Source organism: Macaca mulatta, chromosome 3, assembly GCF_049350105.2.
Source record: "Macaca mulatta isolate MMU2019108-1 chromosome 3, T2T-MMU8v2.0, whole genome shotgun sequence".
In the NCBI taxonomy this organism is placed as follows: Eukaryota; Metazoa; Chordata; class Mammalia; order Primates; family Cercopithecidae; genus Macaca; species Macaca mulatta.
In genome coordinates, this window is record NC_133408.1 from 111,852,410 (window position 1) to 111,865,778 (window position 13,369).

Consider the following 13,369-nt stretch of genomic DNA (forward strand, 5'->3'; position numbering starts at 1 on the left):
GCAATTAGTATCGCTTTGGCCCTATGGTTCCAAAACGTGCCTGCTCATCAGAATCACCCGAGGATCTTTAAAAACATTCCAAAGCCCGGTGCACACTAGACCAATTAAATCCCAATCTCTGAGCGTGTCAGGACAGGCTCCCCAGGTGGTTCCAACTTGCAGACAAGTTTGAGAGCCACCACAGTTTGAATTATTGATGTGCCACAATAACAGTTGCTAATCCATCTGTCTTTACCCCAGGTGGAACCAGGAAGCCTCCGGAGCTTAATGAAATTCAGATAATCGAGGTGCATACGCACCCTACGTCCCATCCCGTGATTTGAATCTCAATCTTTTCAAAAATTTTAAAGCAGGGAGGAATGGGACAGAGGCTTGACCTCTCCTGCATACTCATGGCCCTTAAGTATCTGCGATCTTTAGATATGTAGGGCATGCTGACACTTCCACTTGCGGCGACAGCTGGGCCTGCCCGGGGGAAGCGCAGAGCGGGCAAGTCAGCCCTCCCGGAGGCGCTGGGCCCGGGTGCGGAGGCCGCAGCCGCGCCGCGAGGGCAGATCGGTAGCCTCAGCTGCTGCCGCGGCTGTCGGGATCGTCCCCTGCGGGGCAGCAACAGCGAGGCTCCGGCGGCTCACGGGGGCGCCTTCTGCTTGCGCGCTCCGCGTCCCTCTCCGTGGTCTGCCCTTCACCCCGCGACCCCGGCCGAGGGTGGGAGCAGCGCGGGGTCGCATCGGCCCGGGGCTAGCGTGGTTTGCCGCTCCGCCCGCAGCCATGGAGCCCGGGCCGCCTGGCAGTTCCGGGCCCGTGGAGCCGGGTCCTTGCCTGAGTGGTCAGCGCGGCGCGGACCACGCGGCTTCCGCCTCTCTGCAGAGCGCGGCCGGGACAGAGCCCGGGCGCCACTCGCTCGCCGTGGCAGCCGTGTTGCCTGCCGGGGGGTGCGGGGAGAGGATGGGTGTCCCCACCCCGAAGCAATTCTGCTCCATCCTGGAGAGACCGCTCATCAGCTACACCCTACAGGCCCTGGAAAGGTAATACGTAGCTGGGCTAGCCCCGCGGTTCCTTGGGGCCCGGCCTCCCGCTCCCCGCCCTGCCGCTGCTCTAGCGCTGGCACTTTCACCTCGGGAACTGCCGGGCCGGGCTCAGTTATTCAGGCTAGAGCTCTGTTCCCTCCCGCGTTCCAGAGATGGGAAGCTCTGGAGACAGATGGGCACAAAAGCTGCAGCTGCCCCACAGAACCCTTTACGTTCCCAAGCAGATGAGGTGGTGGGGAAGGCCCGGCGTGTGGCCCCGGATTAGAGAGTGCATGGGTTGAGACTAGGCAATTTGGAGTTCTGGCTGTGGGGCCTAAAGAGAAGCTGTGCGGATAGTCTCGCGGTCCTGGGGCTCTGCCTGCGCGCATGCGTGGATTGAGTTGTACGTGCACACCTGTTTCCAGGGTGTGTGTTGGGTTTTTTCATTCATTTACCAAGCACCCTCTGTGAGACAGACTGCGCTAATTACTAGGTGCTGCAGGAGGGGAGAGGAGCAGAATTTAATAACCTTTCAATGGTGGAAAGGGCTTTAATCCTGAATCCTAAGATAAAGGTCATACCCCCTTTATCTTAGAAAAGGCACTGACGTTAACTAGCTGAGGAAATGAAGGGGACAGAGGGAATGGGATAGGGAGGACTAGGGGAACAGTAGTGAGGAGCTGAGGAAGTGAAATGGAGGGGTATGTTATAATATTAACTTACTTTGTTTTTAGCCCTGAGTAATGAGGTGGAGCTTGGAGCGAGGGAGCAGGGGTGGGAAGCAGCGGCATTACAAATATCCACATAGTTCTGAACTTTTCTGAAGCCAGTGGGGAGCTGTGGTAGTTTGTGAAGCCTTGAACTGATGCGAACCGTTTGCATTTCAAGATAGATGTCATCCTTTAGCATACACAGCCTTTGCAGGAGGTTTTGAAAACCGAGCTAGTGAGGTTCTAGTCCAAGGGAAGTGGCACGTTCTCCAGTAAGGAGCCCCACGCAAACCCTCACATATGCTTCAAAAGCCAAAAGGTTCAAGTTGTTTTGTAACCACCCCAAGGGTTCGCCTTGCCCCTGCCTAAACAGACCCGATTTATCAAGACAGGAATTGCAATGAGAAAGAGTAATTCACGCAGAGTCGGCTGTGCGGGAGATTGGAGTTTTATTATTACTCAAATCAGTCTCAAATTATTACTCAAAAAATTATTACTCAAAATTATTATCAAATCGAACATTTCGGGATCGGAGTTTTTAAAGATAATTTGGTTGTTAGAGACTCGGGAAGTGGGGAGTGCTAATTGGTCAGCTTGGAGATGGGGGTCCAAGTGAGGTCTTCTTGGTGTCTTCTGTTCCTGGGTGGGATGGCAGAACTGGTTGAGACACATTACTGGTCTGGGTGGTGTCAGCTGATTCATGGAGAGAGAAGGGTCTGTAAAATATCTCAAGCACTGACCTTAGGTTTTACAATAGTGATGTTATCCCCAGGAGCAATTTGGAGAGGTTCAGACTCTTGCAGCCAGAGGCTACATGACCCCTAAACTGTAATTTCTAATCTTGTAGCTAATTTGTTAGTCCAATGAAGGCAGACTGGTCCCCAGGCAAGAAGGGGGTCTTTTCGGGAAAGGGCTATTATCAATTTTGTTTGAGTCAAACCATAAACTAAATTCCTTCCCAAGGATAGTTCGGCCTACGCCAAGGTATGAACAAGGACAGCTTAATGGTTAGAAGCAAGATGGAGTCAGTTAGGACTGATCTTTCACTGTCCTTATTTCCTCAGTTATAATTTTCACAAAGTCGGTTTCAGGTTTTCATATGACTATTTTACTTTTTGAATATTGGAGTTTGAAAAATGGAAGTGTAAAGAGCCATAATCACCAATTTATGTAATCTTCCCAAAGATTACATCTGAAACTCAAATTTTGAAATGATTCCAGTTGCAATATTCCATTTCTCTGGGTAATGGGGGGAGGGGTCCCTGAAACCATTTCATGAACCACTTACCTATAATATTCCAGTGGCCATGAACATCGTGACAACATAGCTCATATATGCAGGCATTTCTATGGGACACAATGGTTCTTGGCCAGCAGGATCTTTATCTGCTTGGTAATTAGCTATAGGGGATTATAGTCACTTTTACACTAAACTTTTCTCCCATGGAGAAAACTTTTGCATTAACTTGAATTTTTGGTCATCTTCTGAGGCAGCCTAAGATAGGTGGACACTAAAAATCTCACTGATATGGTTTGGCTGTGTCCCCACCCAAAAATCTCATCTTGAATTTTAATCCCCGTAATCCTGCGTGTTAAGGAAGAAATCAGGTGGAGGTAATTGAATCACGGGGCAGAGATCAGGTGGAGGTAATTGAATCATGGGACTGGTTTCCCCCATGCTGATCTCTTGATAGTGAGTTCTCATGAGATCTGGTAGTTTTATAAGTGTTTGGTAGTTCCTCCTGTGTTCATTCTCCTTCCTGCCGCCTTGTGAAGAAGACACCTTCTTTTCCCTTCACCTTCTACCATGCTTGTAAGTTTCCTGAGGCTTCCCCAGCCATGCTGAACTGTGCATCGATTAAACCTCTTTCCTTTATAAATAACTCAATCTTGGGCAGTTCTTTGTAGCAGTGTGAAAACAGACTAATACTCACTTTTAAGGGAAAAGAACGTTTGGAAAGGCCTTGTTTATGGAAAATAAAATGCTTGTCTTCCACTTTTACTTAATTGATAACAGCAGTCACAAAATCCTAATAGCAATAGCAACTCATCAAAATTTTCATTCTGAAATATTTCATGGCTCGTTTTTATCACTATTATGTCTGAAGAAGTTATAGAACATGATTATATTTTGGGTATATCCTAGGAAGTCCTTGGAAAGGTTGCTTTATAGCAGTGTGTGGGTGCTGCTTGGCCGTTTGCCAAGTGAAAGCCCCTATCTCCTTCTGTAAAAGATCACCCCTACAGACTGTTGATAGTTTTCTTAGGGTATGGTGCCAAAAGTCTTCAGTCACTTCATTAAAAAAGATAATTTATACAAATTCAAATAAGGAAAAGGACATGGAAGTATAAAATGCCTTATAAGACTACTTTTTTGCTCTGTTGAGAAATTATGCATGCTTTTTACTTATTAAAGGGAAACTACAGTTCTCATTGTCCCAAATAAGAAAAATAATGGGTGTCACCACTGTCAGTCATCTAGGTTATTCTGAGAGAATGTCATTTCTTGTTTTTCAAGAGCTGTATGTGATGCCCCAAATTTGATTTTTTTTTATAACTTCTATTTTAGATTCAGAGGGTGTGTGTGTTTATTTATTACCTGGATATATTGTGTGATGCTGAAATTTAGGGTATGGCTGATCCCATCACCCATGTAATGAGTGTAGTACTGAATAGTTTTTCACCTTTGCCCCCTCCCTCCTCCCTCGAATAACCCCCAGTGTCTATTGTTGACATCTTTTTTTTTTTTTTCATACTTTAAGTTCTAGGGTACATGTGCCCAACGTGCAGGTTTGTTACATATGTATACATGTGCCATGTTGGTGTGCTGCACCCATCAACTCGTCAGCACCCATCAACTCGTCATTTACATCGGGTATAACTCCCAATGCCATCCCTCCCTGCTTCCCACTCCCCACCATAGGCCCTGGTGTGTGATGTTGACATCTTTATGTCCATGAGTACCCATTGTACCCTTGTGAGAACTTGTGGTATTTGGTTTTCTGTTCCTCTGTTAATTTGCTTAGAATAATGACCCCCAGCTGCAATCATGTTGCTGCAAAGAACTTGATTTTGTTCTTTTTATGGCTACATAGTATTCCATAGTGTATACATACCATATTGTCTTTATCCAATCCACCATTGATGGGCACCTAGGTTGATTCCCTGTGTTTGCTATTGTGAATAGCACTGTGATGACCATGGTGCATGCATCTTTTTGGTAGAAGTATTTGTTCTCTTTTGGATATATACCCACTAATGAGATTGCTGGGTTGAATGGTAGTTCTGTTTTCAGTTCTTTGAGAAATCTCCAAACTTCTTTCCACAGTGGCTGAACTAATTGACTTTCCCAGTAACACTGTATACATGTTCCCCTTTTCTCTGCATCCTTGCCAGCATCTGTTTTTTTTGACTTTTTCTTAATAGTCATCCTGACTGGTGTGAGATGGTATCTCATTGTGGTTTTGATTTGCATTTCTGACTAGTGATGTGGAACATTGTTTTATTTGTTGGATACTTGTATGTTGTCTTCTGAGAAGTGTTTGTTCGTGTCATTTGTGCATTTTTAATGTGTGTATTTGTTTTTTGCTGGTTCAATTGTTTAAAGTTCCTTATAGATTCTGGATATTAGTTTTTGCACTCTCAAGCAAAGGCCTGTTGACTCTGATAGTTTCTTTTGCTATGCAGAAGCTCTTTTGTTTTTTTGGAGATAGGGTCTCACTGTGCTACCCAGGCTGGAGTGCAGTGGCAGGATTTCAGCTCACTGCAGCCTCAACCTCCTGGGCTCAAGCAGTCCTCCCACTTCAGGCCCTCAAGTAACTGGGACTACAGTCATGTGCCACCATGCCCATACAATTTTTTTTGTATGTTTTGTAGTAATGAGGTTTCGCCATGTTGGCCAGGCTGGTCTTGTGCTCCTGAGCTCAGGTGACCCACCTGCTTTGGCTTCCCAGAGTGCTGGGATTACAAGTGTGAGTCACCGCACCTGGCTGCTGTGCAGAAGCTGTTTAGTTTAATTTGCTTTCAGTTGTCAATTTTTGTTTTTGTTGCAGTTGCTTTTGAGGACTTAGAAATTCTTTCCCAAGGCTGATCCCCAGAATGGTGTTTCCAAGGTTTTCTTCTAGGATTCTTATAGTTTGAGGTCTTCCATTTAAATCTTTAATCTATCTCGAGTTCATTTTTGTGTATGGTGAGAGGTGTAGGGGTCCAGTTTTATTCCTCTGGATATGGTTAGCCAGCTATCCTACCAACATTTATGGAATAGGGAGGCCTTTTCCCCAAAATTACCTATTTGTCAACTTTATTTCTGAGTTCTCTGTTCTGTTCCATTGGGCTGTGTCTATTGTGAACCAGTACTGTGCTGTTTGGGTTACTGTAGCCTTATAGTATAGTCTGAAATTGATGCCCTGAATTTGACTTCAAAATTCTTTTTATTTGCCCCTCATAAGTAAGGATTTTCTTTGCCCAAACTTTTGCTATCTCACTAATAGAGGGTTGAGAAATTGTGAGTACTTTTTTAATATCTCACCTAAGAAATTCAAACTGCCGTCGAAAATAACTTATGGGTTGATTTGTCTTTTGGAATTTTGAACAAAATCTAATCGGGGACTACAAAAGGAAAGGGAGAAACTTCTGAACTTTGGCCCCAAATCCCTAAATTGGGATAGGGAATTGTGAAGAAGCATGACCAGTCTTGCCTCTAGTTAAAGACTGCCACTTACACATACATTTGTTTCCACTACTTCCTTGACCCACCTAAAGGAGCTAAAAATGTATACCTACAGAAGCGAGAAAGAATGAGAGGAAGTGCAGCAGATAAGAAGTACTAATAAACTCAGCACGGTGGTAACCTAATCAGATTTAATGAACCCAGGAAAGCTAAAACATAAGCCTTCAGGTAGAACTTCAGTTCAGGTAGAACTTCTCAGGAAGTAAGATGATTAAAGTTATACGACCTTGAAAAAGTATAGGCATCAGAGGCACAGGGTATCTCTGAAGGTGGAGTAGAACACTGAAAAGGGGACACCTGATTGAATCCTTGAAAAGGAAGAGTAAAACTCCCAGATCTTTAACAGATACTGAGGCTTATTCTCTGGCTGAGAATTAGCACAGCTAATGACGTGAGTTAGGTGCTCTATGGCAGTGGGGGAATTAAGAGAGACTACATTTTGATACAATGAGATCCTTAGTGCCTAAGGTAGATAAGGAAGTTTTCAACATTTCAGATATGCCATATATTAAAGTAGTTATTCTTCTAAAATCAAGGAGTTGGAGGAGTCATTGAAAGAAATCCATTTTGTGAATTGACTGGAACTTCAGATTGCTTGTCCATTTTCCTTTTGACAAAATCAGAAAAGTTTTTTTAGTTTAGTCAAGTTCTACTTTGTGCCATTGAAACTGCTTAGAAAACTACTTATCAGATTAAATGAGATTAAAAAGTACCTCTGAACCCACCAGTATCTGAGGCCTGTTGGCTAAAGGCTCTGAGAAAATGGAGATTTACAACTAAGTATTTAATATATCAAGATTATGTTGTTTGTGGATATATTTGTATATTATGATTAACCATCATGTACATGTATAGACATACGTATTAGTATATATGAATGTGTGTATAGGTTAATATACTCCAATCTTAAAGAATGGTAGTCCAGAATTGTGCATATGGATATTACTAGGAAGGATCACATAACAACTCATTTCTACTTTATGCTGGGAACTAGACCCTTTCAGAAGTTGATTAAAAATGTTTCTAGGATTTCAAAAGTTGTTTTGGCTTTTTAACTGAACTGAAATATAATTATTGAACCTCAGGTTATAAACTAAAGGGAATCTTAGTTTTCACCTTTTACTAACAAGAAACTGAGATTAGGGGTACTAATCCCTTAGATAACTATTGCTTTGTGACCTGAGTTTCTATCAGGATATATTGCTCCAAGAAATCAGATGACAGTGGTGGTGTTGGCAGGGGCATAAACCCTCTGACAATTAAACCGTAACATTCACTAACAATTTATAAATTCATGTATCTAGATTTTGCTGTTTTAGAAAATGTATTCCCTGGATCTGTTGTAGGAGGCAAAAATTCCTGCCAGTAATCTAATTTCTGGTTTAAATATACAAGGAAAGTGTCATGGTGTGTGTGTGTGTGTGTGTGTGTGTGTGTGTGTTGGGGTTGGGGGTGGTCAACCTGAAATAGCTGAAAAATAGACTAAGATGACAACTACAACGAAAGGGAGTAAGAAAGGCAAACTTCGGCCATGCTTATTCAGACTTGGTGATGAGTTGGGTAGGGGGTGGGAATTCCTGACAGTGGATTTGAACAAGGTCTGGCAGGGCTTTCCTCATAGTTCATGAGGTTTTCGAACTCTTAGATAGAGGACAATGCTTAAGGTAACTTTTTCGTTTAGATGGTTTCATGCTTTCAAAGTTTGTTATGACTTGGCCTCCCCTATAAATCTATAGGAAAATGTGCTGTTGCACTGATTAGAAAGTATTCTAGACCTTATGATAGTCGTGTGTATCATTGTGTGTTAATCTATCGGCACTGATTCATGTTTCAGAATCTTTTCAGTTTGGCTAGAGTGAATTAGTCTCCTTGAGTCAGACAACTCCAGGTAAATTTTGGGGAGAAAAATGTTTTGTAGATCTGTATGTGTTTATATTATGGAAACTAAATCTTCAGGTTGAGATTGGGTTTGTAAATCAATGAAAGTCTATGTTTCATTATTGTTTAAGATTCCATAGTGTGTGTTTCAGTATATTAGCTTAGTTTTTCAAAAAAACTTTTCTTCATTTATTCAATTTGTTTTCTTGTGTACTTTTGCATATTCTGTCCTAGATTTTGGAAAACCACAGCAAATTCTGTTGAACAAGATATACAAGTAAAGATATAAATGTTAGTCCAGATGAACAATGTTGATCACTTGAATTAGGCTGAGATAACAGGAATGGAGTAGAGAAGACAGAAATATTTAGGTGCTAGTGTTGATAGCTCTTAGTGATTAACTGTATTAGAGGTTCAGAATGAGAAAGGAATGCTTTTAGTTGCGTGGTTAGATGAATTTGACTTAAAATTTTGTCTCAAGGCTTCCTTAATAAAACGGTCAAGTCTGAGTCATGGGACTTGTGTTTTGTATAGATCAGATGATTAGAGGTCAGTTTCACATTTCCAAAAGACCCCATGGAACACCTTAAAAATAAGTGATAAGACTAAGGCAGGTAGGCTGAGGCCTGACAACTGGCAGCCTTCATGGGCCATAGTAGGAAGGCTTGACATTGCAAAGGTAATCCAAGAGCCAGCCCCATCATGCCAATTCAATATTTTGCTGCTAAAACGTCAGGGTCGGTATGGAGACATAGAGATCTATGAATTATGTCCACAGTACAATCCAGAGGCCAAGTTTCCGTGAAGGCTGCCATGGAAATGAGCAGCAGCTGCCACTGTCCCCTTGCAGCCAAACTCTGCAGACTGGATGAGAGGGCTTTCAGAGGTGTTAACAGGGACTGATCTTTCCCATCTGTTTCATAAAGCATTTGTTAAAATGTTCTGTTCCCAACTGATCTGTTAAAAACTGTCTGGGCCGAGTATTCCTGTAAGCAATATTTGTTATTCCAAGAGAAAATAACTTTTGAGTTATTATGTTTCTTCCTCAATGTCTGTAGGTGTAATAAAGCTTAAGGCTAGGTTCCTATTTGCCTATGGAATGTGCTAGAAAGGAAATATTCAGGAGAACTTGACAGAATTAGGCTGCTGAGGGTTTGGTGTGGACTTGTCCTCAGTTAAGAGGTAAACTAGATCTCTTTATTCAGCAAATATTTGATCGGTAGGCACTGTGTGAGGTACTTAAGGTCTTTTTCAGTCCCATGATTTTACATTATTAAATTTTAATACTGTAAAAGACTTTTAATTCTATAACTAGAAAAGAATGTGAATAAATCCTTAGAAATACAAACAGTACTTAAAAAGACTTGCAAGTACTAGGTGTATGCTTGGTTGCTGACCAAAATAGCTTTATAAGCCTGCTATCTCTGAAGAGTGTTCTAAAACAGTGTTTTCCAAACTTTTTTTGTGACCTGTTACAAGAATTACATTTTTGCCTCATGGCTCAGTGACAAACACATATTTACTTATACACTCACACACATTTGAAAGAAAATTCTTGAAAACAACCTATCTCTGTGCTATGCATTTTAATTTTTCTGTTCTATTTCCATTTCATTTACCCAACAATGTTGGTCTAAAACTTACTATAAACTGATTTTATGACACTCTAATGGGACCCGAAATCGGCAGTTTGAGAAATATTGGTTTAAAATGCCATTTTCTGTTTGGAGTCTCATACAATTGTTTGAAATAGTGTAAGGCCATAAGAGTCTGTTTGTAATTATTTACAGCTACTTTGGCTGTTTTCTCTCTGATGGAACAGAGAATTTGAGTTTTAAGGCAATCTAGTAAAATTGGGAGTTAATTCATTGAATAGATATTTGAATGATTACTTTATGTCAAGTATTATCCTATCTTCCTCTTAATTCTTCATCATATTTTAACATTTTAAGTCAATGTAAATTTTCTTTAAAAAGCAGCAACCTGATTTCTTTAAATGTTTGACCATTTTTCTCTGGTAGAATATACTATGAAAAGTAACAGGCGAATAGAGGACAAGTTGTAATCTTTCCTTTAAAAATACTACTGATTTAGTTGAATACGTACTTATAACTCCTATATTAAAAAGGGAACATGTCACACTAATAAACAGCTGAAATATGTATGAAATGCTTTTAGTAGCTTTCTGTAAATCTAAGAGCAGTTTTTATGCCTAATTATTCAAGCATTCTCCTATTTATTTAACAGATACTTACTGACACGTGGTTGAGAAGTTAGGAATTCTGTCAGTCTTTGTTCATTACTGATTCACCAGTATCTAGTATAGTGCCTGGCAAATGTTTGATACTTAATTGATGTTTGTTGAATGACTAAATGAACACAAGAAAGAATGCCTACTTCTGCTTGAGTTACAAGAAATTTTAAGAAACTTGAACGCTTTTGATTATAAAAGCAGGAATGTTATGTGTTTCAACCTTAATATAAATGAAGTGCTGTAGACACAATGATCCAAAATGATTTTTTCTCTCCTGGATTTTCCACCTTCCTCTCAGAGACAGTGTTGATGCATTATTTACAGAGGCTAAAGTTATAGGCTCCAAAGTCAGACTGGAGGTCACAGCTTGGTCCCTTAGTCTCTGAGCTGTGTGATTATGGGCAGGTTACTGCCTGTGTCCTCATGTGTAAAGCTGAGATGATGATAATGTGCTTTATAGAGCTGATATGGATATTGAGATATTGCAGGCGAAATAGTCTACATATTGATTGCCTGGTACCTAGCAAACATTCCATATGTTTTAGGTGTTATTTCTACTATGTTACTGAAAGTTGAGTATGTGGTAAGTTCTGGGACATAGTTTTTGCTTTCTATGAGTTGGCAGCCTAGTGAGGAAGATAAAGTTATAAACAGAGTGCAGTATAGTCCTTAAGACTCTATGTGTATAAGCAGTCTGCAAACTGAGAAGCGGGGATGTTGTATGCAGAATGGCAGTCAGGGAAAGCTTCCTGGCGGGAGCCATCCCTGAACTGAGAACTGATGAGTAAGTAGGACTCGGGCAGGGCCGGCAGGGAGGTGGGGCAGTTAGGGAAGAGAGAGGGATGGGGACAGTGTTGAGAGGCCAGGTAAGCAGTACATGCAAATACCTGAGTGTGAGAGATTGCCTTCCCTTCAGGGAGCACTGGGTGTGACAGTAAGAGGGCAGGGAAGAGACCAAGTGATGTGCATGAAGTAGGCTGAGGTCAGGTCTTGAAGAGTCTTGCCCAAGAGCCAGCAGGGGATGACCTCAGATTTGTGCTTGAGAAAGATCATCTAGAAGTGGTGAGAATGGATTGTATTGGGATAAGAAGCGTAAGAGGGAACAACTAAGGGGCTAGTGCAGTAAATTATGGTAGAGATGACCGTCTGGGTCACAGCTGTGGCAGTGGAGCCAGAACCTTGGGAAATCTCACGTTGAAGAGGGATTGAAGAACTGTCGCTCACCACTTGCTAGTAACTTTAATTTGAAACTGTGAGTGCAGTGTAAGTTCTGCAATTGCTAAATTTGCAATGAAAGGCCTAGGAAATGGACTACAAAACAAAGAACAACCCATGTTTAGTCTTATTCCAGAATCACTTCCATTGCCTGTATAGATTACTACAGATTGTTCTTTGGAGTTCTGAATTGAATTATTTTTGATTGTGATTAAAATCCTCCCAAGGTGTGTGAAACATGAAAGTAATCTCAGCTCTCGAGGGGCCTTAGGACCTAGAAATAGGAGCAGAGAGTCAAATACCTAGAAACAAAACAATCAACAAAATCACAGTGCATAGGGAATGCTGTTTTCATTCTTAGATTTATTTATATATTTGTAGCTAGTCGGGGTAATGAGAGCCTCCTTTGTTTTCATAATCCTTGAGACTATGCTGTGTTGTAAGATGTTATACTGCCCCCGGTAGATGAGACAGACTAGAGTCATTTTCAACAAATAATGTACTGAGCACCCACTAGGAGCTAGGTGTAAGGCAATGGACAAAGCAGACATTGTCTCTATGATGGAGCCTAATTCTAGAAGAGGAAATAAAATGAAATGATGTATTATTTTGAAAAATGGTAAAAATTTCTTACTGCTTCATTTTTTTTTAAGAATAAGATGGTAGTATAGAAAAAAGTAATGCCTTTGTATATTCTGATCTTTTTGTCTCTTGTATGAGAGATTGTGTAGAGGTATTGTAAAGATTACAAGCGTTAAAATATAAAAAATGTTTAAGACATAGTGCTTAATTTATATTGCCTATTATTATGTGATACTTGTCTTATTTTGCTACTTTTTCTTCCTGACTCATGTAGATGGTTACCTCTAGAATAGACTATCTCTAAAACGCCATATACCAGCTCCACCTGGTACCCAAGTGACCATCATTGCATTGCCCAGATTACAGCAGCCACCTCCTAACTGGTCTCTCTGCATCCTTTCTCTCTTTGCTGAATCCTTTCTCCTCCCTGCAGTCAGAGTAAACTTTATGCTCTTGTGATTCCTATTGCTGCTATAAAAATTACCACAAACTGAACGGCTTAAAACCACATTCTCTTAAAATTTTGGAGGTCAGAAGTCTCAATTTAGTTTCACTGTGCTGTGTCAAGGGGTTGGCAAAACTGCATTCCTTCTGGAAGATTTGGGGTAGTATCCATTTCCTTGCCTTTCTCTAAATTCTAGAGGCTGGCCATGGATGGGGCTCACTCCTATAATCCCAGCACTTTGGGAGGTTGAGGTGGATGGATCACCTGAGGTCAGGAGTTAGAGACCAACCTGGCCAGTATGGTGAAACCTCATCTCGACTGAAAATACAAAACTTAGCCAGGTGTGGTGGCAGGTGCCTGTAATCCCAGTTACTTGGGAGGCTGAGGCAGGAGAATTCGTTGAACCTGGGAGTCAGAGGTTGCAGTGAGCCAAGATTGTGCCACTGCACTCCAGCCTGGGTGACAGAGACTCTGTTTCAAAAAACAAAATTCTAGAAGCCACTCATGCTCTTTGGGTTGGGGCCCTGCAATAGTCTAACATCTGTTTCT

At 41.5% G+C, this 13,369-nt stretch overlaps 1 protein-coding gene and 1 long non-coding RNA gene across 5 annotated transcripts in view; one reads left to right on the forward strand and one right to left on the reverse strand.

Annotated features, from left to right (window-relative positions):
• Positions 1 to 1,392, reverse strand: part of LOC106997510 (uncharacterized) — a 97,977-nt gene extending 96,585 nt beyond the window's left edge. For both annotated transcript variants that reach the window (XR_013415435.1, XR_001443709.3), the window contains exon 1: positions 1,115 to 1,392. This is a non-coding gene — a long non-coding RNA (uncharacterized LOC106997510). The remainder of the gene's footprint in view (positions 1 to 1,114) is intronic.
• Positions 553 to 13,369, forward strand: part of CRPPA (CDP-L-ribitol pyrophosphorylase A) — a 332,461-nt gene continuing 319,644 nt past the window's right edge. For all 3 annotated transcript variants that reach the window (XM_001105001.5, XM_015133927.3, XM_077996995.1), the window contains exon 1: positions 553 to 1,025. In XM_001105001.5, the coding sequence (XP_001105001.2) occupies positions 769 to 1,025 (257 nt within the window). In that variant the 5' untranslated portion in view covers positions 553 to 768. The remainder of the gene's footprint in view (positions 1,026 to 13,369) is intronic.